A 25,051-nucleotide genomic window follows, 5' to 3' on the forward strand; every position below is an offset into this window, starting at 1 on the left:
GATGTACTAGCAGATTTAGATACACTAACAAATTGAAGATAAACTGCAGCTAAAACTGCAGTTACAGCAACAGTTTTTTTTTTGGGGTTTTTTTTTTTGGATAAGGGGGTTAAATGAATAAATAAGAGCTTATCACTTGAAACACCCCTGTGAATAGGTCTGGTAAATGTTTTTCCTCATCCCTGTAACTACTACATCTGCAAGAGAGTTTGTTATTTTGAAGAACAGACTTACTGGTAGGATCACAAAGTAAAAATTAATGGAGAGCCTAAAAATGAAAACTAATGCAGCCATCACATTTAAGAATTGGTAAGCTCCAATATAATGGTGTGTGTATAGCGGGTAAAATAAGTATTGAACACGTCACCATTTTTCTCAGTCAGTATATTTTTAAAGGTGCTATTGACATGAAATTTTCACCAAAAAGAAACCAAAACAAATGAGTTCAGATTAATGTTATGTGTAATAACATGGAATGACATAGGGAAAAAGTATTTAGAAAGGGAGGTAGAAAAAGGCATGGAAAGTCAAGACCCCAACTGAAAACTACTATCCGTAATTAGAAAGCAATCCTGCCCCTTGTCAGCTTGTTCAGTCTCAACTGATGGCCTATAAAAAGGTGTCTCACAAGAAACCTCTCATGATTGGTAAAAGCAAAGGGCTCTCTCAAGACCTTTGCAACCTTATCGTTGCAAAAGATACTGATGGCATTGGTCACAGAAGGATTTTTAAACTTCTGAATTCTCCAGTGAATACTGTTGGGACCTTAATCCGGAAGAGGAAAGAACTTCATTTCACCATAAACCAGCCATGACTAGATGCTCCTTGCAATATTTCTGACAGAGGAGTGAAAAGTATTATCAGAAGAGTTGTCCAAGAACCATGCACTTGTGGAGAGCTTCAGAAAGACCTGGAATTGGCAGATACAATTTTTTTCAAAGAAAACCGTAAGCAATGCACTCAACCGCCATGCCTGTATGGACATCCACCACTCAAGACTCCATTGCTGAAGAAAAAGCATGCTGAAGCTCATTTAAAATTTGCTGCAGAACATTTAGACACGCCTGTGAAATACTTGGACAATATAGTCTGGTCAGATGAGACCAAAATTGAACTCTCTAGATGCCATAATACACACCATGTTTAAAGGTCAAATGGCATTGCACATCAACCCAAAACACCATACCAACAGTGAAGAGTGGAGGTGGGAACATCATGGTGAGGAGCTATTTTTCAGCATACGGTACTTGCAAACTTCATATCATTGATGGTCAGATAAATGGAAAAATGTACCAAGACATTCTTGATTAAAAATCTGCTATCTACCAGGATGATGAAGAAGAAATGAGGGTGGACATTGCAGCAGGACAGTGACCCCAATCACAAAGCCAAGGAAACTCTCAATTGGTTCAAAGAAAGAAAATAAAGCTGCTACAATGGCCCAGCCAAACACCTGACTTGAATCCAATAGAAAATCTATGGAAAGTACTAAAGATCAGAGTTCATAGAAGAGGCCTATGGAACCTTCAAGATTTGAAGACTCTGGGGAAGAATGGGCCAAAACCACACCTGAGCAATGCATGCGACTAGTTTCTCCATGCAAGAGGCATCCTGAAGCTGTCAATACCAACAAAGGATTTTGTATGAAGTATTTCATTTAGCATGTTCAAAACTTTTTCCCTGTGTCATTCCATTTTATTACACATAGCTTAAGTTCACCTTTTAGTACAAAAAAAATATATGCACTTTTTTTTACCTTCAGGAGCCTGTAATGTATTGCACCAGCGATCAGCAGATCGTTGGTGCCATGCAGGTCTCGTGCAGATCTGTCGGTATATGTGCTTGCCTGTACGGGATGTACAATCAGGCAGATATACTGACATATAGCTCCATAGCTCCGTGGTAGTTCATTGAGGACTATAAACTGACAGCCGTTAAGGCTATCAGGACTTGTAGTCTCTCATTCACCGAGGACTGTGAATGAGCGACATGGCCGGGCTTTTTTTAAAAAAAAATTTACAGTGGGTGGGGGGAGAGATCCCCGCTAGCTGTGAAAGCAGGGACAGGGGTCGGTCTGATTGTGACATGTTACATCCTGAATATGGGTGTAACATGTTACGAAAGGTGAACTTATTTTTTCATTTCTGTACTTATTTGTTTTGGTTCCTTTCTATTGGATTGCATGGGTTGTTACCGACGTGAAAATTAGCACCTTTAGAGCAGCTAAAATTAGCACCTTTTAGAAATATAGTTACTGAGAAAAATGGTGATCGACTCATATTTGACTGCAAGCATTTCAAAACCATATTTGAGTCGGTCTGTTCTAATACTAGTAAAGTGAATTTTAAAACAAATGAGCACAAAATGACTTCAACTAGCTGTTCACGTTTAACATGTTTCACCTGTTTAAGGCTTAATCATAGAGGCCAGTCAGTGCTCAAATCTAGATTACAACTGGTGATTAGATCTGCCATTGTAGTGTAGACTGAGTCAATTATAGTAAGACAGCTCCCTAGCTTCCTTTTAAACAAAGAAAACTAAGTAGGATTTTTTTTTGTGCTTGAGTCATCAAAAAGAGCATTTAAAAAGGTAAGCATCAATGTATATAAAGTAGAAGTCCAAGATCAATCTAAGCTAAACCTGCCACACCCCTTTCCACTGTGTTCCAGGCATTAGACAAGACTTTCTCTCTCACACCCAGAACAAAATAGCTTGGGGCTGAGCAATGATCAGGCATTCATAGGCAACTTTGTAATCTATCAATGAATACAAATCTTCCTCTGACTGGCTGAGTTGGAGATTGTGCTGTCATCAGCCCACCTCTCTGGATTCAGGCAATCAGAGGCAGCTTTGTTATTCATTCTTAGAATACAAAGTTTTCTGTAAATGGCTGAGCTTCACTCAGTCTGAAGCTATTTTGTTCCAGGTGTGACACAGGAAGGTCTCGTTTCACACCTGAAACACAGTGCTGTATACTCTATGTAGCTGAGGCTGCGTATAGTATGTACAGCATGCCCAATGAGTGTACATGTTACAGTGCAGTAGGAGAGAAACCCTTTTTTCAATTTGTCTCACTGCCATTTGGCTTGTTCTCTGCACCCACAATATTCACAAAGGTACTTGGACACCTACACTCTTATGAACTCGAGGCATTCTGGTCACAGGTTACCTAGATGACCTCCTGAAGGACTCTCCATTCAGACATTTTAGACTTTCTTTTGGGTAATCGGCCTTCAAAGGTTTGCAAGTCTGCCGTCCAACCTTCCTTTCATTTACAATACTAAGGTCTCATTGTAGACACCGTGAATTATATGTAAATAACCTGCGCAAGGTTACCTGTGAATAAATGTGTAAAATCTTTGTGTATAATGATTTGGGTAGCTGCTGCTGTTAATGGTCCTCAATCTTACACACCATACACAAGGTACATAAATGGATATCTGCGCTTACACTATGTGCTCATATCATAAGCTGTAAACTCATAAATATAAAATCATATGTCTCATACTTCTACACTGTGCAAAAGAAGTCTGTGCTGCAAAGTTCATATATCCCACACAATATGGAACATGTATACTGTATGTGTATACAAAAAAGTCCATGCTAAAAAGTGCAAAATCAAATTACATATATAACCATGTCTTAATAAAGTGAAAAAAAATGTTACATCCCCCTGGTTCCAGAGTGCAGTTGTGCAGGAAAGGTGCTACAAAACTTCACAATAAGGTGACTTGTGCTCTGTTCCTGTAACTCTAAAGGATTCCTCTAGCTCATCTCACCATCCCCACCAGGGACCAGACTCACCTATAGCAGTTGACCTCCTGAGTGTATGCTAAGGAAGGAGAATATGCGCTTAGTGCCTCTGATCAGCTGTTAAATCAGCCACCATCCAGAAACCGATGCTCTCCATATCGGCAGCATACATGGAAAAAGGAAGCCAAAAACCTTTATAGCACAACATTGTTTTATTAAAATACCCATATGACATAAAACAAATTCACTTACAAGTTGTGGTGCCCACAGCACCCAGAATGATCTGGCAATATTGTGTTCAGGAATGCTGCTGCCCCGATCCACACTGGAGCTAGAGCACGTTCTAAAGAGTAGAAGTTACTCAATAATGGAAGTTCCAACCCCTGTGCATTTCCTCACATCCACGTCATCATAAGAGGTGCCTCCAGATGATGTCTGGGATGTAATGAAACATGTAGGGGTGGTAACTTCCATTTTCTTCTCCTTTTTATGTGCTTTTTTTTTTTTTTATTATAAGAAGGTCACAGAAGTCTATTAATTTATATGAGACTTTCCTAGACATTTTTGCTTTCCAGTCAGATATTGTAAACCTATGATTTCAGCTCAATTTGTAGCAGAAAATATTATTTTCTTTAATTAGGACTTATAACTTCACTTTGACATTTGTGTTTATTGCTTTTACCTAGTGCTTTGCAGGAAGCCCAGGAGATTTTCGGTGTGGACTTTGATTTTGAAGATATTGAAAAGTACAATGAGGAAGATGAAGAAATGGAGGAGTATGAATATGAAGATGAGGAAGCAGATGGAGAAATGCGTGTTCGTCCCAAGAAAACTGCTAAGAAGCGTGTGAGCAGGCGAAGCATTTTTGAAATCTATGAACCCAGTGAACTGGAGAGTAGCCACCTGACCGATCAAGACAATGAGATCCGAACAACAGATCTGCCAGAAAGATTCCAGGTACATTCTGAATGCTTTCTTCTTGGCTTGATGTGCATCTTGAATTCAAGTTGTCAATATAATAAACTTAATAATAATAATTATTATTATTATTATACAGGATTTCTATAGCGCCAACAGTTTCCTCAGCGCTTTACAATATAAAGGGAGACAATACAGCAACGATACAGTTCACTATAAGAGGGTTAGGGGGGCCCTGCTCCTTGGAGCTTACAATCTAAGAGGGAGGGGCTGGTGGTACAAAAGATAATAACTGTGGGGGATGAACTGATTTGAACAGAAGATTCCTTTATTAGCTGAAGGCAGGATAGGCTTCCCTGAAGAGAGAGGTTTTCAGAGATCGCCTAAAAGTGGGCAGAGTAGGCAATAGTCAGATAGATTGGGGTAGAGCATTCCAGAGAATGGGGGAGGCTCTGGAGAAGTCCTGGAGACGAGCATGGGAGGAGACAAGGGAGGTAGAGAGCAGGAGAGAAGGTTTGGGTGATATTTAGACACAAGATTGGTAATATAATTTTTGGCAGAATTACAAATGGCTTTATATGTTGTTAATGTTTTGCATTTTATTCGTTGGACAATGGGAATCCAGTGGAGGGATTGGCAGAGAGGGGTGGCAGATACTGAATGGTTAGTAAGGTGGATGAGTCTGGCAGCAGCATTCATGATAGACTGAAGAGGGGATAGCCTGCGATTAGGTAGGCCAGTAAGGAGGGAGTTACAATAGTCAAGGCGAGATATAACAAGGGAGTGAATAAGTTGCTTAGTAGTTTGAGGTTAAGAACGGGCATATCTTGGAGATGTTGCGGAGGTGATTGGATTTGGGGCTGAAAGGACAGATGGGAGTCTAGGATTACACCTAGTACCCTGCCATGAGGGGAGGGACTGATGATTGTATTATTGATCTTGATAGAGCAGTCAGGGGAGGGGGCACGGGCTGGGAGGAATACTAAGAGCTCAGTTTTGGAAAGATTGAGTTTGAGGAACGGGAGTGACACCCATGCTGATATGTCACTTAGTAGGTTAGTAATGCGAGAGGAGACTGAAGGGGTGAGGTGAGGAGTAGAAAGATAGATTTGTGTGTCATCAGCATACAGATGGTACTTAAAGCCATGGGAGTTTATCAAGTGACCAAGGGAGGAGGTGTAGATTGAGAAGAGAAGGGGTCCAAAAACAGAACCTTGAGGGATCCCTAGAGAAAGAGGAAGTGGAGAGGAGGAGACAGAGTTATAGGTACTGCTGAAGGAGCGCTGTGATAGGTAGGAGGAGAACCAAGAGGGGAACCAGGAGAGAGCAGAGTCTCAGCGGCCAAGAGAGTGGAGTTTTTTTTAGGAGGAGGGGATGGTCAACAGTATCAAAAGCCGCAGAGAGGTCAAGCAGTAAGTGTATGGAGTAGTGACCATTCGTGTTAGCAGTTAGTAAATCATTAGTGAGTTTTAGTAGGGAATTTTCTGTGGAGTGGAGTGTGCGAAAGCCAGACTGTAAAGGGTCAAGAAGGTTGTTTTCAGTGAGGTAGGAGCTCAGGCGATTGTAGACTAAGCGTTCTAAGAGTTTAGAGGTAAACGGGAGCAGGGAGATGGGTCTTAAGTTGTTCAGGTTGGTGGGGTCCAGTGAGGGCTTTTTAAGTATGGAAGTCATGTGTGCATGTTTTAGAGGGGAGGGGAAGGCACCATTAGAGAGGGAGAGATTGAGGATGTAAGTGAGGGAGCATAGGATGGAAGAAGAGGGTGACCGTAGTAGTTGAGAGGGGACAGGATCCAGGGGGCAGGTGGTGAGCGGGCTTCTGAGAAAACTTTAGTGACCTCTTCAGTAGTAGCAAGGTCAAAAGAGGAAAGTGTTGAGATTTAGTACACGGTATGCTAAGTGGGATAGATGTCTGTGTAGCAGAGATGCCCCTATGAATTGCATCAATCTTGTTTTTGAAATTTGCAATCTTGTAAGCAGTGAGTGATTTACTGGGTGGAGGTTGAGAAAGTAGAGAAGAGACGACAAGGACTGGTTGATAAGGTATTAATAAGAGTGACAAAGTAGGTTGGTTTGGCAGCATGGAGGGAGGAATTGTATGTTAAGAAAGCAGATTTATATCAGGTGAATGCTTGCTGAGATTTGGTTTTACACCATAATCACTCCAGTGCACGACTGTCACTTAAGATTTCTGGTGTCATCAGTCTGCCACGGTTGTAATGGTCGGGGCCTGATACTTTGTGTAGTTAGAGGAGCAAGTGAGTCTAGTGTATATGAAAGCAAACTGTTGTAGACAGCAGTGGCCAGGTCAGGGGAGAGATTCTGTTATAGAGGCTGTCAGTTGCAGATTGGAAAAGATGTTAAAGTTGTGAAGGTTTCTGCGGGTAATTGTTTGCTGCTTGGAGGGAGAAGTGTTTGAAGACGAGGAGACTGTGAAGGTGATGAGATTGTGATCAGAGAGAGGAAAGGGGGTGTTTGTGAGGTTGTAGGGAGTGCAAAGATGGGAGAAAACAAGCTTTAAAGTATTCCCATCAGAGTGAGTGGAGGACTGTATTCATTGAGTTAATGCAAAAGATGAGGTTATGTTGAAGAGTTGGGATGTAGCTGGGTTGTTCACTAGAGATGAGCGAAGAAATGAAAAATTCGATTCGGCTGATTCGGCGAATTCCAGTGTGAAATTCGATTCGATGCGAATTTCTCCGCTACGAAGATGACTTATTTAAAGGGTTTCTAGGCTTCAGAGAGCCTTTAAATTAGTGCAGAACACTGTACCTTTAATTTAAATGCCCTTGGAGATGAGGAAGGAGAAGGAGAAGGAGAAGGATGAGGAGAAGGAGAAGGAGAAGGATGAGAAGAAGGAGAAGGAGAAGGATGAGAAGGAGAAGGATGAGAAGAAGGAGAAGGATGAGAAGAAGGAGAAGGAGAAGGATGAGAAGAAGGAGAAGGATGAGAAGAAGGAGAAGGAGAAGGATGAGAAGAAGGAGAAGGATGAGAAGAAGGAGAAGGATGAGAAGAAGGAGAAGGATGAGAAGAAGGAGAAGGATGAGAAGAAGGAGAAGGATGAGAAGAAGGAGAAGGATGAGAAGAAGGAGAAGGATGAGAAGAAGGAGAAGGATGAGAAGAAGGAGAAGGATGAGAAGGAGAAGGATGAGAAGGAGAAGGATGAGAAGGAGAAGGCTGAGAATAAGGAGAAGGATGAGAAGGAGAAGGATGAGAAGGAGAAGGATGAGAAGGAGAAGGATGAGAAGAAGGAGAAGGATGAGAAGAAGGAGAAGGATGAGAAGAAGGAGAAGGATGAGAAGAAGGAGAAGGATGAGAAGAAGGAGAAGGATGAGAAAGAGAAGGATGAGAAGGAGAAGGATGAGAAGAAGAAGGATGAGAAGAAGAAGGATGAGAAGAAGAAGGATGAGAAGAAGGAAAAGGATGAGAAGAAGGAAAAGGATGAGAAGAAGGAAAAGGATGAGAAGAAGGAAAAGGATGAGAAGAAGGAAAAGGATGAGAAGAAGGAGGATGAGAAGAAGGAGAAGGATGAGAAGAAGGAGAAGGATGAGAAGAAGGAAAAGGATGAGAAGAAGAAGGATGAGAAGAAGGAGAAGGATGAGAAGAAGGAGAAGGATGAGAAGAAGAAGGATGAGAAGAAGGAGAAGGATGAGAAGAAGGAGAAGGATGAGAAGAAGGAGAAGGATGAGAAGAAGGAGAAGGATGAGAAGAAGAAGGATGAGAAGAAGGATGAGAAGGAGGAGAAGGATGAGAAGAAGAAGGATGAGAAGAAGGAGAAGGATGAGAAGAAGGAGAAGGATGAGAAGAAGGAGAAGGATGAGAAGGAGAAGGATGAGAAGGAGAAGGATGAGAAGGAGAAGGATGAGAAGAAGGAGAAGGATGAGAAGAAGGAGAAGGAGAAGGATGAGAAGAAGGAGAAGGATGAGAAGAAGGAGAAGGATGAGAAGAAGGAGAAGGATGAGAAGAAGGAGAAGGATGAGAAGAAGGAGAAGGATGAGAAGAAGGAGAAGGATGAGAAGAAGGAGAAGGAGAAGGATGAGAAGAAAAAGGATGAGAAGAAGGAGAAGGATGAGAAGGAGAAGGAGAAGGATGAGAAGAAGGAGAAGGAGAAGGATGAGAAGAAGGAGAAGGAGAAGGATGAGAAGAAGGAGAAGGATGAGAAGGAGAAGGATGAGAAGGAGAAGGATGAGAAGAAGGAGAAGGAGAAGGATGAGAAGAAGGAGAAGGAGAAGGATGAGAAGAAGGAGAAGGATGAGAAGAAGGAGAAGGAGAAGGATGAGAAGAAGGAGAAGGAGAAGGATGAGAAGAAGGAGAAGGATGAGAAGAAGGATGAGCAGAAGGAGAAGGATGAGCAGAAGGAGAAGGATGAGAAGAAGGAGAAGGATGAGAAGAAGGATGAGAAGAAGGATGAGAAGAAGGAGAAGGATGAGAAGAAGGACAGTTCTGTGACAGTTTCTGTCTATTTCTGACAGTTCTGGGACATTCACTGCATACAGCTGTTTTAACCGCTGTATGGAGGGAATGTCATAGAACTGTCAGAAATAGACTATTAATGACAGTTCTGGGACTGTCCTTCCATGCAGCGGTTGAAACATTGTATGTATTTGTTTCCATAAATGGATCCATTTATGGAAACAAATACATACAATGTTTCAACCGCTGTATGGAAGGACAGTCCCAGAACTGTCATTAATAGTCTATTTCTGACAGTTCCATGACATTCCCTCCATACAGCGGTTAAAACAGCTGTATGCAGTGAATGTCCCAGAACTGTCATAAATAGTCTATTTCTGATAGATCTGGGACATTCACTCCATACAGCTGTTTTAACCGCTGTATGGAGGGAATGTCATGGAACTGTCAGAAATAGACTATTAATGACAGTTCTGGGACTGTCCTTCCATGCAGCGGTTGAAACATTGTATGTATTTGTTTCCATAAATGGATCCATTTATGGAAACAAATACATACAATGTTTCAACCGCTGCATTGAAGGACAGTCCCAGAACTGTCATTAATAGTCTATTTCTGACAGTTCCATGACATTCCCTCCATACAGCGGTTAAAACAGCTGTATGCAGTGAATGTCCCAGAACTGTCATAAATAGTCTATTTCTGATAGATCTGGGACATTCACTCCATACAGCTGTTTTAACCGCTGTATGAAGGGAATGTCATGGAACTGTCAGAAATAGACTATTAATGACAGTTGTGGGACTGTCCTTCCATACAGCGGTTGAAACATTGTATGTATTTGTTTCCATAAATGGATCCATTTATGGAAACAAATACATACAATGTTTCAACCGCTGCATGGAAGGACAGTCCCACAACTGTCATTAATAGTCTATTTCTGACAGTTCCATGACATTCCCTCCATACAGCGGTTAAAACAGCTGTATGCAGTGAATGTCCCAGAACTGTCATAAATAGTCTATTTCTGACAGTTCTGGGACATTCACTCCATACAGCGGTTTCCGGCAAAAAGTGTATGTGCAGAGTTCCTCTATTCTGCAGATACACTTAGAGGAGCTCTGCAGATACACTTAGAGGAGCTCTGCACATACACTTTTTTCCGGTTTGGAATTATTCTTATTTTCATCCTACTTCTTCATCCTCATCCTCATCCTCTTCTTCTTCTGAGGATGAAGAAGAAGAAGAAGAAGAAGTAGGATGAAAATAAGATTAATTCCAAGCCGGCAAAAAGTGTATGTGCAGAGCTCCTCTAAGTGTATCTGCAGAGCTCCTCTAAGTGTATCTGCAGAATAGAGGAACTCTGCACATACACTTTTTGCCGGCTTGGAATTATTCTTCTTTTCATCCTACTTCTTCTTCTTCTTCTTCTTCATCCTCATCCTCAGAAGAAGAGGATGAGGATGAGGAAGAAGAAGAAGAATGAAAAGAAGAATAATTCCAAGCCGGCAAAAAGTGTATGTGCAGAGTTCCTCTATTTCTGACAGTTCTCTCACAGCTTCTTCACATGTACAGCGGTTGAAATATCTGTATCCTAAATGGAAACTAATAGATACAAATTGTATCTATTAGTTTCCATTTAGGATACAGATGTTTCAACCGCTGTACATGTGAAGAAGCTGTGAGAGAACTGTCAGAAATAGAGGAACTCTGCACATACACTTTTTGCCGGCTTGGAATTATTCTTCTTTTCATCCTACTTCTTCTTCTTCTTCTTCTTCTTCTTCTTCTTCTTCTTCTTCTTCTTCTTCTTCATCCTCATCCTCATCCTCATCCTCTTCTTCTGAGGATGAAGAAGAAGAAGAAGTAGGATGAAAAGAAGAATAATTCCAAGCCGGCAAAAAGTGTATGTGCAGAGTTCCTCTATTTCTGACAGTTCTCTCACAACTTCTTCACATGTACAGTGGTTGAAACATCTGTATCCTAAATGTAAACTAATAGATACAATGTTTCAACCGCTAAACATGTGTTCCTTCTGTCAGAGAACTGTCAGAAATAGCGGAGCTCACTGCAGGGACACTTTTGCCGGCTGATCGGGAAATGTTCGATTCGCGCACCCGAAGTAGGCAAAATTTCGGTTTCGACACGAATCGAATATTTCCTGAAATTCGACTCGAATTCCGGTTCGCCTAGTTCGATTCGCTCATCTCTATTGTTCACATTAATGGGGATGTTAAAATCTCCAAGAATGTTAGTGGGTCTTTCAGAGGACATCATGCTCACAACCACAAGCTTGGGTAGTGTGTTATCCTGTTCACAAAATGATCAATGCACTTGAGCTTGCTTATGAAATATTTTCAGTAGCCTGTTATCTTTCTCTTTTTGCTTGTGTGAGATGTATGCAGATGATGTTATGATCTCCCCCTCATTCAATTAGAGGAAGCTTGGTCTTCATTCAGAAAATACAAAGCTTCCTGTGAATAGCTGAGCAGTCTTCAGCACAACTTTGTTTTGTTCCTGGAGCAGGACAGGAAGTCTTCTTTCCACTTCTGGAACACAGCGCTAAATACTGTATGTAACTGAGGCTCCAAGCAGTTCATACAGCGCTGAAAGCTGCTGCATGTGTTGGTGAAGGAAATAGTTCAATTGGACCAGCTTGGTCCAAATGAACTATATTTAAAGTTCACAAAAACATGGTTTTAGGCTTGAACTCTTTTTTTTGTTTTCCACTGCAGATTTAAACAAAAAAAAAAAAACCCTCTATAGAAAGCATTTGATCTGCATGGCTTTTGAGGAATGGTGTATGTTTGGACCAGCTCTTGACCACATAATTATGGGTACTACTGGTGGCAAGGGCACCCATTATCCTCAGTAGAGAAAAACCTAAGAAACAGACTGCAAAGTCTTCCTCCTCCTAATCTGTTTAAAAATTGTCTTAGTTCCTGTGGCATATTGGTTTCGCTGGATTTACTTCAAACCTGTTCCCAAGGCCTAAGGGGCAATTTGTCCCATTCTAGATCTTTGAATGTCTTAATTTGAGTCCAGAAATTCTGCATGTGATCTGTCATCTCCCTTCACCAAGGAGATTTTCTCACTTTAGGCAGCGACGATGTTTCATGGCTCCCATTTTTCCAGTGTAGCTTCTACTGTGTCATGGGGCCCCTATACTACTCACTTGCAGCCCTTCCTGTCAACCTCATGCCTGCACCTCAGTTATTCAATAAGGTTCTAGCCCCTGTACTAGTCCTGCTGCTTACTTATACCATTGTTATTGATTGATACATGAAGGACCTGCTGTTGAAGGGACGGTCGGCAAAAGGCTTTTTTGACCTATGTTAAGTTGACCATCCTGATATTACAAAGCTTAGGATGGGTCCTGAAAGGAGAAGTATAGCCAAAGCTATGCTCCTCCCTTGGATCACAGGAGTGCAGTTCGTTCTGCATTTCTGTGACCCGTTTTCAGCCAACATTGGGCTAAGCTCACTGTCGGCTGACGTCACAGAGCTGGTCCAGGCTCTGAAAAGATCCTGATCATATGGTCAGAATGCACCCCGAAGCCTGGACCGGCACCTGGCTCAGCTTCTCAGCTACACACTGAAAGCCTGATCCAGCTGCTCCCTCCTCCTTCACAGCCCAGCGCTCCAATGAACGCAGGAGGGGCAGAGCAAATGGCTGGAGACTGACTGTCACGGCTCTCTGCTCAGAGCAGAGGGAGAGAACTGAGCGATCAGCTGTGTGTTTGATCACCTAGTTCTCAGTGCAGAGCCAGTCGGGGGGGGGGGGGATGTTTTTGCTCTGGAAGGAACTTTAAAAGTTTCAGATTCAGTTCTTCAGCCCAGGAGCTATCCACACTTTCCCCATTTGCAGGAGAGTCACAAGCCTGGTAGCCTCTCTTGATGCAGTCCCATTTGGCAAGTTCAGTCCAGACCTTCTCCATGCAACGATCTAATCTCTGGACAGACTGATTTTTTTTTTTTTTTTTTTTAAATCACCAGCTTAGGATATCTGTATAATATACTTTGTGTTCTTTAGCTGCGTGCCATTCCTGTTAAATCTGCTGAAGAGGATGAGTTGGAAGAAGAGGCTGAATGGATTTACAGAAATGCATTTGCTACACCGACAATCTCTCAACAGGTAACCACATTTGTTTGCTTTCTCTGCTTCTCTTGTAACTTTCTGTGCTAGTAGTTCTCAGCTACCCCACTGCAGCTTCCTTCATGTCATGCCACTGCTTCCTGTGTGATTTAGTCTACAACTGAGAATATCACTGAGCATTGCACATAGGGCTAAGGTATAGGTAGTTGCTCTGCCTCCACACTGTTACAGTGAGCAGGATGGAGTTGTCAGGCTTTTTTGGTTTTTTTTTTCTGCCTCTGTAAGCAGATAATGTTATTCTATGTGTCCATGCACACTTTGTACTCAGAGTTTAGGAGCAGAAAAAACCTCTGGTCTATGTTTTTGGGAGTAATTTTCCAGCAGAAAAAAATGCTAAACACTCCTACAGGCTCCTAACTGCTGCTAAGTAGCGGGTTTTTAGGGAGCCGGCAGGCGCCGTGTTACTTTCCGTGGGGATTCCTGGCTGAAAGATGAGTGTAAACAAAATGCATGAAAGGAAACTGGTATGCCGTTCCTTCAGAGTGCATGTGCCAGATTAAATGCGATATCTCCTAAACTGTGCACGTTCAGGAGATATTCATTTTACCTACAGGTACGTTTACAACCACCTTAAGGGGAACCCCACACAAAAAAGGGTGGGGTCAACCCCAATACCCGTGCTAGACCCTTTACCCAGGAAAGTGTCTCACCCCCCTCCCTCCTTTCTGAACCATACCAGGCCACATGCCCTCAACATGGGGGGGGGGGTGCTTTGTGGCAGGGGGGCCTGGTATGGTCCCCCCCACGTCGATGGGGACATGGTCGCCTTCCCCACAATCCCGGGCAGTGGTTGGTACACTGAACACTGATTTTTCCATTTTAAAAGCTCCTTTGGTTCATCACTCCAGAGTTGACCGTGAATTTCTTGGTCTCACGCTGACATTTGTGACGATATGAAACGTGTAGCACAAAATTACGTTTTCGTCCGTAGGCCTGCTTGCATTTATGATGTTGTGTACCAATAGTGTACGTAAACCACCCTTCTCATTGGCAGTAAAAGGGTTAATCATGTTGCAACAACTTTTTCATGTCTTCTGTTGTCCTTTGTCATTTCTATAGCCTGCGCTAGCCCCACCACTCTATGTGCATATGTGAAAGATCTATTTTTTTTTTTTTCTGGGTGAGAGGGGTACCCTTTGCCATCTTCTCTTTGTGTGACAGTGGACCTTTCCTGACACTGCACAGTCCAGCACATGCTCTCTGAGCCAAAATCCCTATCTCCTCTGTCCTGTGAACCCCAGTGCTGGGGGTGTGTGCTTGAGGTGTCTCCAAAGTTGAGTTTTGGGCTGCCAGGAGGCACCAGTGTTCCCTCCCCACCTATGTAAGCAGAGTGATGGCATAAATTAGAGACAGGGGCACAGAGACCAGGGGAGACAGTGGCATCTTGGGTGAGTGGAGGACATCTACACTGAATGACACACACCTAACATTGCATTTGGCTTGGCAGATTTGTTGCCTGCCTAGTGCCGACTATGTATGCCTATTGATCTACCTTTCAATCATTAATCATTAGATAAAAGGTAGATCAACAGACATATACTGGGCACTAGGCAGCGAAAATAGTTAATGCTCATACAGTAAAAGTGTGAGAATATATATTTTTTTTTTCCCATACTTTTATTGTATGACTAAACTTTTTTTGAAACCAAATTCACACTTCAACATTGCCTTAACACATAGTAACACATGTAACATGCATTGCTTTGTTGTGGTGTAATTCATTTTTAGTGCCATCCTAAAGTGCTAAGTGTGTGCTGCAATGAACGTTAGGGTGCATTGGCATTGCCTACATTTTGATTGGGTTACATTAATGCAGTGCACATTAACATACTACATCATGTGCACTGATGCACTTCAAACAAATGTACCCTTACTTTTCGAGGTCGGAAGGTTTTGGAAGAAAATTACCAGGGACTTTTTTTTTAAACAGAGAAAACATCATAGAACTCCAGATCTATTGTGTGTTTGTTTTTGTAAAATATCAAGTTGAAATTTCTTTCCTATAACAGGAGAGCTGGGATTACCTGGAACGTGGACAAGTTACTGCTAGTTTTAGCCGCAAAGGACCTAGTACTGTACAGAAAATTAGAGAAGCGCTTAATTTCATGAGGAATCAGCACTTTGAGGTATGTGACCTGCAGATAGCTAAACTAGCTTGGTGCGTCTGATCTACAGATTTTACATGTTTACATTGTGCAGAATGCTTATGTAGGCTTTCTATCTTTTATAATAGCCATTGCATGGATCTCCATGGAACACTTTATGTAGCATTTTACTTTCATCACTTAATACTTTGTTTAAAATATGGTGTTACTGACATCCTATTTTGTTTAATTTAGAATATATTGCCTTTTGCTCTGGTTCTTTATGCACAACTTAGCCATATATTGCAGGTCACAAGACTTGTGACAAGTCTAATTATTTTAATGATGCCCTTGTTGTTTTGTTGAGTTGATAGGCACTCTCTGATCTTAAAAGTGACATTATGTGCCCTTTTTCCAGGTACCCTTTATTGCATTTTACAGAAAAGAATATGTGGAACCAGAGCTCAATATTAATGATTTGTGGCGTGTCTGGCAATGGGATGAAAAGGTAAAATTGTATGCCTTAATCATTGGATGTTTCACTTATGGTTTGCTGATCATAATCAGAGATGTAGTTAAAGTGTTACTAAACTTGCAACAATGAAATCAGTCTGTATATGCAGTAAAGCATTCTTGTTATACTCACTGTGGAACCTAAGGGGTTAATCCTCTGCATTGTGTAAAAAGGCAGTTTGATCCTGGCTTCTCTGATCCTGCCCTCCGACACACTGCACAAGCTCAGTTTGGTGTATATTGCTAGAGAGGGTTTTTTTTTTTTTTCCTTGGAATAAAACACATGATCAGCACAGGGCCAATTAGCACTGTCCAGACAGAGGTCAGGGGTTTTGCATCCTCCTAAAGCAGAAAGAAAACTCCTCCTACAAGCTGCCTTAACCACTTGCCCTCCAGAGGATTTACCCCCTTTCCTGACCAGGCCATTTTTTGTGATACAGCACTGTGTTACTTTAACTGACAATTGCGTGGTCATGCAACACTGCACCTAAATGAAATTTGAAGTATCTCACAGAAGTGAAGTGAGTACACCCCTCACATTTTTGTAAATATTTTATCTCTTCATGTGACAACACTGAAGAAATGACACTTTGCTACAATGTAAAGTAGCTTGTAAAACCGTGTAAATTTGCTCTCCCCTCAAAATAACTTAACACACAGCCATTAATGTCTAAACCGCTGGCAACAAAAGTGAGTACACCCCTAAGTGAAAATGTTCAAATTGGGCCCAATTAGCCATTTTCCCTCCTTGGTGTCATGTGACTCGTTAGTGTTACAAGGTCTCAGGTGTGAATGGGGAGCTGGTGTGTTAAATTTGGTGTTATCGCTTTCACTCTCTCATACTAGTCACTGAAAGTTCAACATGGCACCTCATGGCAAAGAACTCTCTGAGGATGTGAAAAAAAGAATTGTTGCTCTACATAAAGATGGCCTAGGCCAGGGGTCTGCAACCTTTAAGACATAAAGAGCCACTTGGACCCGTTTCCGAGAGGGAAAAAAAGACTGGGAGCCGCAAAACCATTGCAACATTTAAAACAAATCCGACACTGCATATATTGCAAAAAGCGCTCTGGTCATAAAGGGGGTTTAAGGGCCCAGTAAGCAAAGGGTTAATCAGGGCCACAGTGTATCGTCATAATCACAATCATAGCCTTAGGTCAGTGGTGGGCAACCTTTTTTTTCAACTGAGCCAAATCTCGCCAAAACCACGATTGAAATTTATTTTGCGAGCCACATTTTTAAACTGAAAATACATCCCCCATATAGTAATTCATCCCCCATAGTAATTCATCCCCCATATAGTAATTCATCCCCCATATAGTAATTCATCCCCCATAGTAATTCATCCCCCATATAGTAATTCATCCCCCCTATAGTAATTCATCCCCCATATAGTAATTAATCCCCCATAGTAATTCATCCCCCATAGTAATTCATCCCCCCTATAGTAATTCATCCCCCCTATAGTAATTCATCCCCCATAGTAATTCATCCCCCCTATAGTAATTCATCCCCCATATAGTAATTCATCCCCCCTATAGTAATTCATCCCCCATATAGTAATTCATCCCCCATATAGTAATTCATCCCCCATAGTAATTCATCCCCCATAGTAATTAATCCCCCATATAGTAATTCATCCCCCCTATAGTAATTCATCCCCCCTATAGTAATTCATCCCCCATATAGTAATTCATCCCCCGTATAGTAATTCATTCCCCATATTGTGTCAATTCACTTACCTTTGCTCCGCGCGTTCCTCTTGCTGTGTTCCCGCGCCATTCTGGTCTTCAGGGCGGACGGTGAGAGGAGAGGAGTTCGTCACGCTGCCCCGCCTACATCCTGACAGCCAATGTTTGCCAGCGGGCGCCCGGCACACAGAAGAGCTGCATTAAAAGAGCCGCGGCTTGCCGACCCTATTGCCTGTCACCTGGTGGGCAGTGTGCTCCGGAGCCGCAGGAAAGGCGAAAAAGAGCCGCATGCGGCTCCGGAGCCGCGGGTTGCCGACACCCGGCCAAGACCCTGAAACTGAGCTGCAGCACGGTAGCCAAGACCATACAGCTGGTTAACAGGACAGGTTCTACTCAGAACAAGACTCCCCATGGTCAACCAAAGAAGTTGAGAGCACATGCTCAGCGTCCTATCCAGAGGTTGTCTTTGGGAAATAGATGTATGAGTGCTGCCAGCATTGCTGCAGAGGTTGAAGGGGTGGGGGTCATCCTGTCAGTGCTCAGACCATACGCCGCACAATGCATCAAATTGGTCTGCATGGCTGTCGTCCCAGAAGGAAGCCTCTTCGATGCACAAGAAAGCCTGCAAACAGTTTGCTGAAGATAAGCAGACTAAGGACATGGATTACTGGAACCATGTCCTGTGGTCTGATGAGACCAAGATAAAATTATTTGGTTCTGATGGTGTCAAGCTTGTGTGGCAGCAATCAGGTGAGTACAAAAACAAGTGTGTCTTGCCTACAGTCAAGCATGGTGGTGGGATTGTCATGGTCTGGGGCTGCATGAGTGCTGCTGGCATTGGGGAGCTACAGTTCCATGAGGGAACCATGAATGCCAACATGTACTGTGACATACTGAAGCAGAGCATGATCCCCTCCCTTCGGAGACTGCGCCTCAGGGCAGTGTTCCAACATAAGAACCCCAAACACACCTCCAGGACTACCACTGCCTTGCTAAAGAAGCTGATGGTAAAGGTGATGGACTGGCCAAGCATGTCTCAAGACCTAAACCCTATTGAGCATCTGCGGGGCATCCTCAAACGGAAGGTGGAGGAGCGCAAGATCTCTAACATCCACCAGCTCCATGATGTTGTCATGGAGGAGTGGAAGATGACTCCAGTGGCAACCTGTGAAGCTCTGGTGAACTCCATGCCCAAGAGGGTTAAGGAAGTGCTGGGAAATAATGGCGGCCACACAAAATATTGACACTTTGGATATTTTCACTTAGGGCTGTATTCACTTTTGACATTAATGGCTGTGTGTTGAGTTATTTTGAGGGGACAGCAAATTTACACTGCTATAAAAGCTGTACACGCACTACAAAAATGTGAGGGGTGTACTCACTTCTGTGAGATACTGTATGTCCTTTTTTTTTCCCCACAAATTGAGCTTTCTTTCAGTGGTATTTGATCGCCTCTGCGGTCTTTTATTTTTTGCGCTATAAACCAAAAAAGACCGACAATTTTGAGAAAAAAAAAAATATATTTTTGACCTTTTACTATTAACCGCTTAAGGACCGCCCTATAGCAGATGTACAGTATAGCCATCGTAATCAGTGTGCTTACAGTGAAGCACACACCCCCACCCCCTAGTAAAACACTCCCAGCACACCGTTTAACCCTTTGATCGCCCCTCACATTAACCCCTTCCTGACCAGTGCCATTAGTTTTTTTTAGCACTGATCACTGTATTGGTGTCACTGGGGTTAGTTTCCCAAACCTCCCCCCAGTGTCAGAATGTCCGCCGCAGTCCTGCTAAAAGTCGCTGATCGCCGATATTACTAGTAGTACAAAAAAAATTAAATCCCATTATCTATACTGCCATTTGTAAATGCTATAACTTTCACGTAAACCAATTAATTTACATGTATTGAGGGTTTTTTTTCTTTTTTAGCAAAGACATGTCACAGAATACATTTTGGCCTAAATTTTATGACGAAATTTGATTTTTTTTTTTTTACATTTTTTACTGGACATGTTTAATATCAAAAAGTCCAAAATATAGTTTTTTTCTCAAAATTGTCGGTCTTTTTTTGCTTATAGCGCAAATAAACGCACAGGCGATCAAATACCGCCAAAAGAAAGCTCAATTAGTGGGAAAAAAGGACCTAAATTTCATTCGGGTGCAGTGTTGCATGACCGCACAATTGTCCGTTAAAGTAACGCAACAAATGGCCTGGTCATGAAGGGGGGTAAATCCTCAGGAGGGCAAGTGGTTAAACATGTCCATTACAAAAATTTTAAAAAATCTAATTTCGTCATAAATTTAGGCCAAAATGTATTCTGCTACATGTCTTTTCTAAAAAAAAAAAAAAAAAAAAAAAAAAAATCCCAATACCTGTAAATTAATTGGTTTACATAAAAGTGATAGCGTTTACAAATGGCGGTATATATACTGGAATTTTTTTTTTTTTTAATACTAGTAATGGTGGTGATCAGCGACTGCGGCAGGCATTCTGACAATAGGAGGGAACTGACTGTCACTGACCTCCCCAGTGACACTAGTACAGTGATCAGTGCTAATAAAAAGCACTGACACTGTACTAATGACACTGGGCAGGAAGGGGATAACATCTGGGGCAATCAAAGAGTTAACTGTGTGTGTGTTTTATAGTGTAAGCACATTGCTTTGTATTGCTCTGCTTTCAGCCACCATATGGTTTATGTCGGCTGAAAGATGAGTGCGCAAGCATCAGACATGCACTGGATACTCCTTACCTGGGAACCCCCGACAGCTCACAGTACAGAGAGCACCTGTCTGCAAGCACCAGTATGGCTTAAAGCGGAGCTCCACCCAAAAAGCTGTCTAGGCAAATGTAAGCGAAGGTTCTGTGGATCCCTGCAACTAAAATGGCTTTTCTTAGCTGAAGATAAGATTGTAACTACACAGTGGGCCAAATGCAGCTTAATTGCTGCTGCTTATAGTGGTTGCAAAGGCATAAGGTTTTTTACCTTAATGTATTCTCTGCATTAAAGGGAAAAAATATTCAGTAATCAGCCCCCCCCCCCCCCCCACCCCAATACTTACCTGGCTCCTCTTTTGTTCCAGCACTGTGCCGAGAGCAGCATTGCTGCTTTCTCTCCTCACAGTACACAGAGGCATTCAAATCCTAGGAGGGGCAGATAGGGGTTTGGTGCCAAGCCAGGCGACCCACAGCAAGCGACTTGCTATGGTGAGTGGCGCACGCAGTAGAGGAGGCGCCTAGAACGCTGGCAGAGGACCCAAAAAGAGGCAATACAATTGCACAGAACAGGTAAGTATACAAGGTTTATTATTTTAAGAAAAAAGAAGCCCCTACAGCCTCTCTAGGTTTTGCTGGCTTCAGTGTTTCTTATGGCTGACAGATGTTACAGCGTGGGGTGTATCTATACCATATGATGACTTTCCTTGCAGCTTGTGACTGTCAAAGTGTATGAGGCTTTTTTTAATTTTTGCACCACTCTCTGATGCTGGTACTTTTAAATCAGATGTCTAAAGTAGTTCTTCAGTCAGGTTAAAAAAAATTGAAAGTCAGAAGCTTAAATAGTGTAGCTGCTTACTTTTAATAAAAGGACACTTATCTGCCCAAGGATCCAGCACTGTCCTCACTTGGGCCAGCATGGTTAGTGTGGGAAGCTGGCTGTGACTCCTCTCTGCTTTACAGTCATCTTCCCACTGCACATTCGTGTGCATTCCTGCAGCCTCCTGTGGCGTGTCACTGAAAGTTGCAGGGGCGATGGACAGAAGGATTCAGTAGTACATGTGGGTACCTGAAAACTAGGTGTGTATTACTTGTCAGTGTTATTCATGTTCATCAATATACAGCATGTAAGGCACGATCACAGGACAATGAACTGCGTTATTGCTATTTTTGGTATATATATATATATATATATATATTTCAAGTAGTTATAATGCCTAAACATCTTATACCTTGCTGAGCCCACATTCCCTCCAGCGCTATGCATGTCTGCAGCTCTTTTCTTCCCTCCCTTCCTCATCTCACTGGCTTTGCTGAAGCAGCGGGAGCCGTTGGCCCCTGCTGCTGACAATCAAAGCCAGCGACAAAGGAACTGGGCCAAGTCCTGCTGTCTGTGTCAGGTGATGGTGGGGAAAACGAGAAGAGGAGTTTTAGGGCCACTTTGCGCAATTCCATTGCACAGAGCAGGTAAATATAAACCTAGTTGGTATCTTTTTGTTGTTGCTTTTTTAAAAAAACAAAAAAAAAAGCATTTACAATCACTCTCAGCTATATGATTTACAATGCAGTTTTCATGTTAGCATTTCTTCGTATCTGAATAGTACAGGAGGGTATAGTGCGCAGTTATGGACAACATTGTCTGTATTTATTGGTGATGGAGGGGCTTGTCAATAAGGTACTTATATTTACATTTTGGTTGGGGACATTCCGTGTGGTGTCCAAGTCCAATATTTCTTCTGTAATTCATAGACAAGCAATTAAAACCTTCGTTGGTCCTCATCTTTAACAGCTCAGGTAATTAGAGAAACCTACGTCAGTGAGAAGATCACCACTTTGTTGCTTAATGTAATTTGGCATTTCTGTTTTTGTTCTCTATCTAAGGGTAACCTGTGTTGTACATACAATAGTGACATACAATATCACTAAAGCAAAACTATTTCTGATGTAAGTTTCAGGACCCCTTTAAATCTGTTACGTTCTAACCACCATGACTTCGGCACAATTTTAGGAATGTTCACTTATGCAACTATAATTTTTGTTTCTTCAGTGGACCCAACTTAGATTGAGAAAGCAGAATCTGATGCGTCTGTTCCAGAAAATGCAGGCTTATCAGTATGAGCAGATCGCTGCGGATCCAGATAAGCCACTTGCTGATGAGATAAGACCTCTGGATACTGCAGACATGGAGAGGTAACTGATAGATGTTTATTGTAATTGCGGAACAAAGAAAATGATCATTTACTTTTATATTAAGGCTTCACTGCTGCTCATAAATTTGAGTTCAGGAGCTTTTGGCTTTTTTTTTTTTTTTTTAATAACCAAAGCCCCTGAACTAGACTCAATGAAAGCCTATGTGTCCATGCACACAAAGACTTTTATCAGAGTTTAACAACAGAGTTTAGGTCCAGCTACATGTCCCTCTCCTGAACACAGAAGAATCACGTTAAAGAGAGGAACGTTTTGGCCAAATAAAAAAGGCCGAATCTGGCAATACCGCACCTGGAAGTTTTTTTTTTTTTTTTTTTTCTTTCATTTCAATGGTCTGTGCTCTGACCAACGAAATGAATAAACATCCAAGTGCTAAACGCGGTACTGCATATCCACTTGTTTTTGCTACATATAGTGTTTTTCTTCTGCCAGCAGAAAAACGTTTCAGTGTACACGGAGCCTAAAAGGATTTGGCATATAACATTTAGAAACCTGCTTGCAGAGAGTAATATTTAACATGATACATAATCGGCAATTTTAGACAGAGGTTTTCTCTGTATGAGCAGCTTGGAGCTGACATTTAAATGACTTACTTTTTTATTACAATTTCTGAGTTGCCCATATATTGGACTTGTGAATATGTTTTAACTTCTCCTCTTATCCTATGCATTTACGGCAAGGTAAATGAATGATTGTGAACTTCTGCTGCTGCTTCTTGGCAAAAAGGCAGGGGTTCAGAGAATGGCATGTAGCGTGTTTAGTTTGGAACCACTGTATTCAGCTCCTACTAAAAAGATATCCTAATTGTATATTACTGAGCACAGCATGAGTTACAGTTGTGTACCTTCAGGTGGACACTGACAAAGCTTTAGTAGACACCCTTCTGGGCACCTCTCCTATATCCTTAACCCCCCCTCCATGTGTCTTCAGTTTTGTGTTTGTGCCTGAAGGTGATGGACCTTTTCTCCTTCACAGAGAAAACTACCCTTAGATTTGCTAGTTTAATATTTTTTTCTTTATTATTTTATTGTCGGATTCCTCAATCCCTCTTTATCTTCTAATGCCAGTACAGAAGCAGAGTATGCAGATTAGCACAACACTTGTTAAATTTGGGAGCCATACCCAAACCCTATGCTCTAGGGACAAACTTTTCTGCATATATGTTGCCTTCAGAACATGTCATTAGACACATTTCTAGAATGGCTTTAATCTCTATTCACATGCTCAGAACTTTATAGCTAAAAGCTTTGACAGCTGAAGCTGCCTACAAGAGGTACCTCGCACGTATGCCTTTCCAAAGAAGACAACTGTTCAATGAGGAACTTTACCAGTTAATCAGAGGTTGCAGGTGGAAAGGTTTTACTTCCAAAATAAAACATCCCAAAATTCCCTTTCCAAGGATCCTCCTGGCTCCTTTAAAGCAGAGAACCTCTTCGCTGTAACCAGGCTTCAAGGTCAAAACCTAGGTTTAGCTCTTCCTTTGACACAAGGCTTGGCCCACATAGGCCCCCAAGCTTTCCCCAAAGCCCCCTTCACAGTAAAGCAGCACCCTCACTCCTTACAGTCGGGGAATGTCTGCTACGGTTTGCCACTCTCTAGGTCACAGATGTTTCTGAACTGACGGCCCTTTCCTGTGTGAGCCTTACACCATACTTGACAAAGACAAGATTGCCTTTCGGCCATGACCATGCTTTTCTCTCAAAGGTGGTTTCAGTATTCCACCTCGGTGAGAATATTGTCCTACCATCCTTATGCCCTACTCTTAAGCATCCAAAGGAAATTTCTCTACATTGCCTAGACATAGTCATAGCCATTAGAGCACACAAGGGTAAGTGCATTGACCTTCCACTTACACATTACTGCAAAGGCTAGTTATAGGTTCGGGGTTGTTTCCACTTTTCTGTACCATTTAGAGAATACCTCAAGACAACTGCTGCAATCAGACTGTCAGATTCTTTGTTTGTCCTGTCCTTGGGACCTGTACAATTAAGAGAATGGGAATTTTGACTTAACCTGCAAGTTCCATTGCTTGAAGTTCATTACAGATGCAGGCCACCCTTCCTTCCATTCCTTGATTCACTCTCCCATGAGTGCTACAAAGCTCACAGAGGTGGGTAGGGGTTGTAGAGGAGGTTCCCAGGAGGCATGTCCTCTAAAGCTTTGCCAGTGTCCAATCACCTTAAGGTACATACCAATAACCCATGGTGTGTGAATAATCTGTGTCCTGTACTGTACTTAAGATATGGAATTTACAGCCAAGTCAAATTCCTCTTTATCGTATTCATTTTTTATTTTTTTTAAATGTGTTGTGTTTAAGTTTAGTTATAAATTTAACTTTGTGTAGGCTGAAAGATGTCCGGTCAATGGATGAATTAAAGGACGTGTATAACCATTTCTTACTGTACTATGGGAGAGACATTCCAAAGATGCAAAATGCAGCCAAGTCCAACCAGAAGAAGATGAAACGCATCCCTGAAGAAGGAGAGGAGGAAGGTTTGTATATGATAAATATCCCAAGGGCCACTGTACTTTAAAAGTATTAAGAACTGATTTCTAAATTTCATGTCATTACCACAATCTGAAGCATATTAATATTTACAT

The 25,051-nt window shown here is 42.1% G+C and overlaps 1 protein-coding gene across 1 annotated transcript in view; it reads left to right on the forward strand.

The window, feature by feature from the left end:
- The window catches only part of SUPT6H (SPT6 homolog, histone chaperone and transcription elongation factor), a 78,871-nt gene that overhangs the window by 24,858 nt on the left and 28,962 nt on the right, over positions 1-25,051 (forward strand). The window contains exons 7-12 of the mRNA XM_089693624.1: positions 4,440-4,710; positions 13,114-13,215; positions 15,246-15,362; positions 15,739-15,828; positions 22,290-22,432; positions 24,795-24,943. Coding sequence (XP_089549750.1) covers positions 4,440-4,710; positions 13,114-13,215; positions 15,246-15,362; positions 15,739-15,828; positions 22,290-22,432; positions 24,795-24,943 — 872 coding nt within the window. The remainder of the gene's footprint in view (positions 1-4,439; positions 4,711-13,113; positions 13,216-15,245; positions 15,363-15,738; positions 15,829-22,289; positions 22,433-24,794; positions 24,944-25,051) is intronic.

The sequence above is a fragment of the Staurois parvus genome, unplaced genomic scaffold (genome assembly GCF_062004578.1).
Source record: "Staurois parvus isolate SC_StPar_1 unplaced genomic scaffold, SC_StPar_1.0 ptg000635l, whole genome shotgun sequence".
NCBI lineage: Eukaryota > Metazoa > Chordata > Amphibia > Anura > Ranidae > Staurois > Staurois parvus.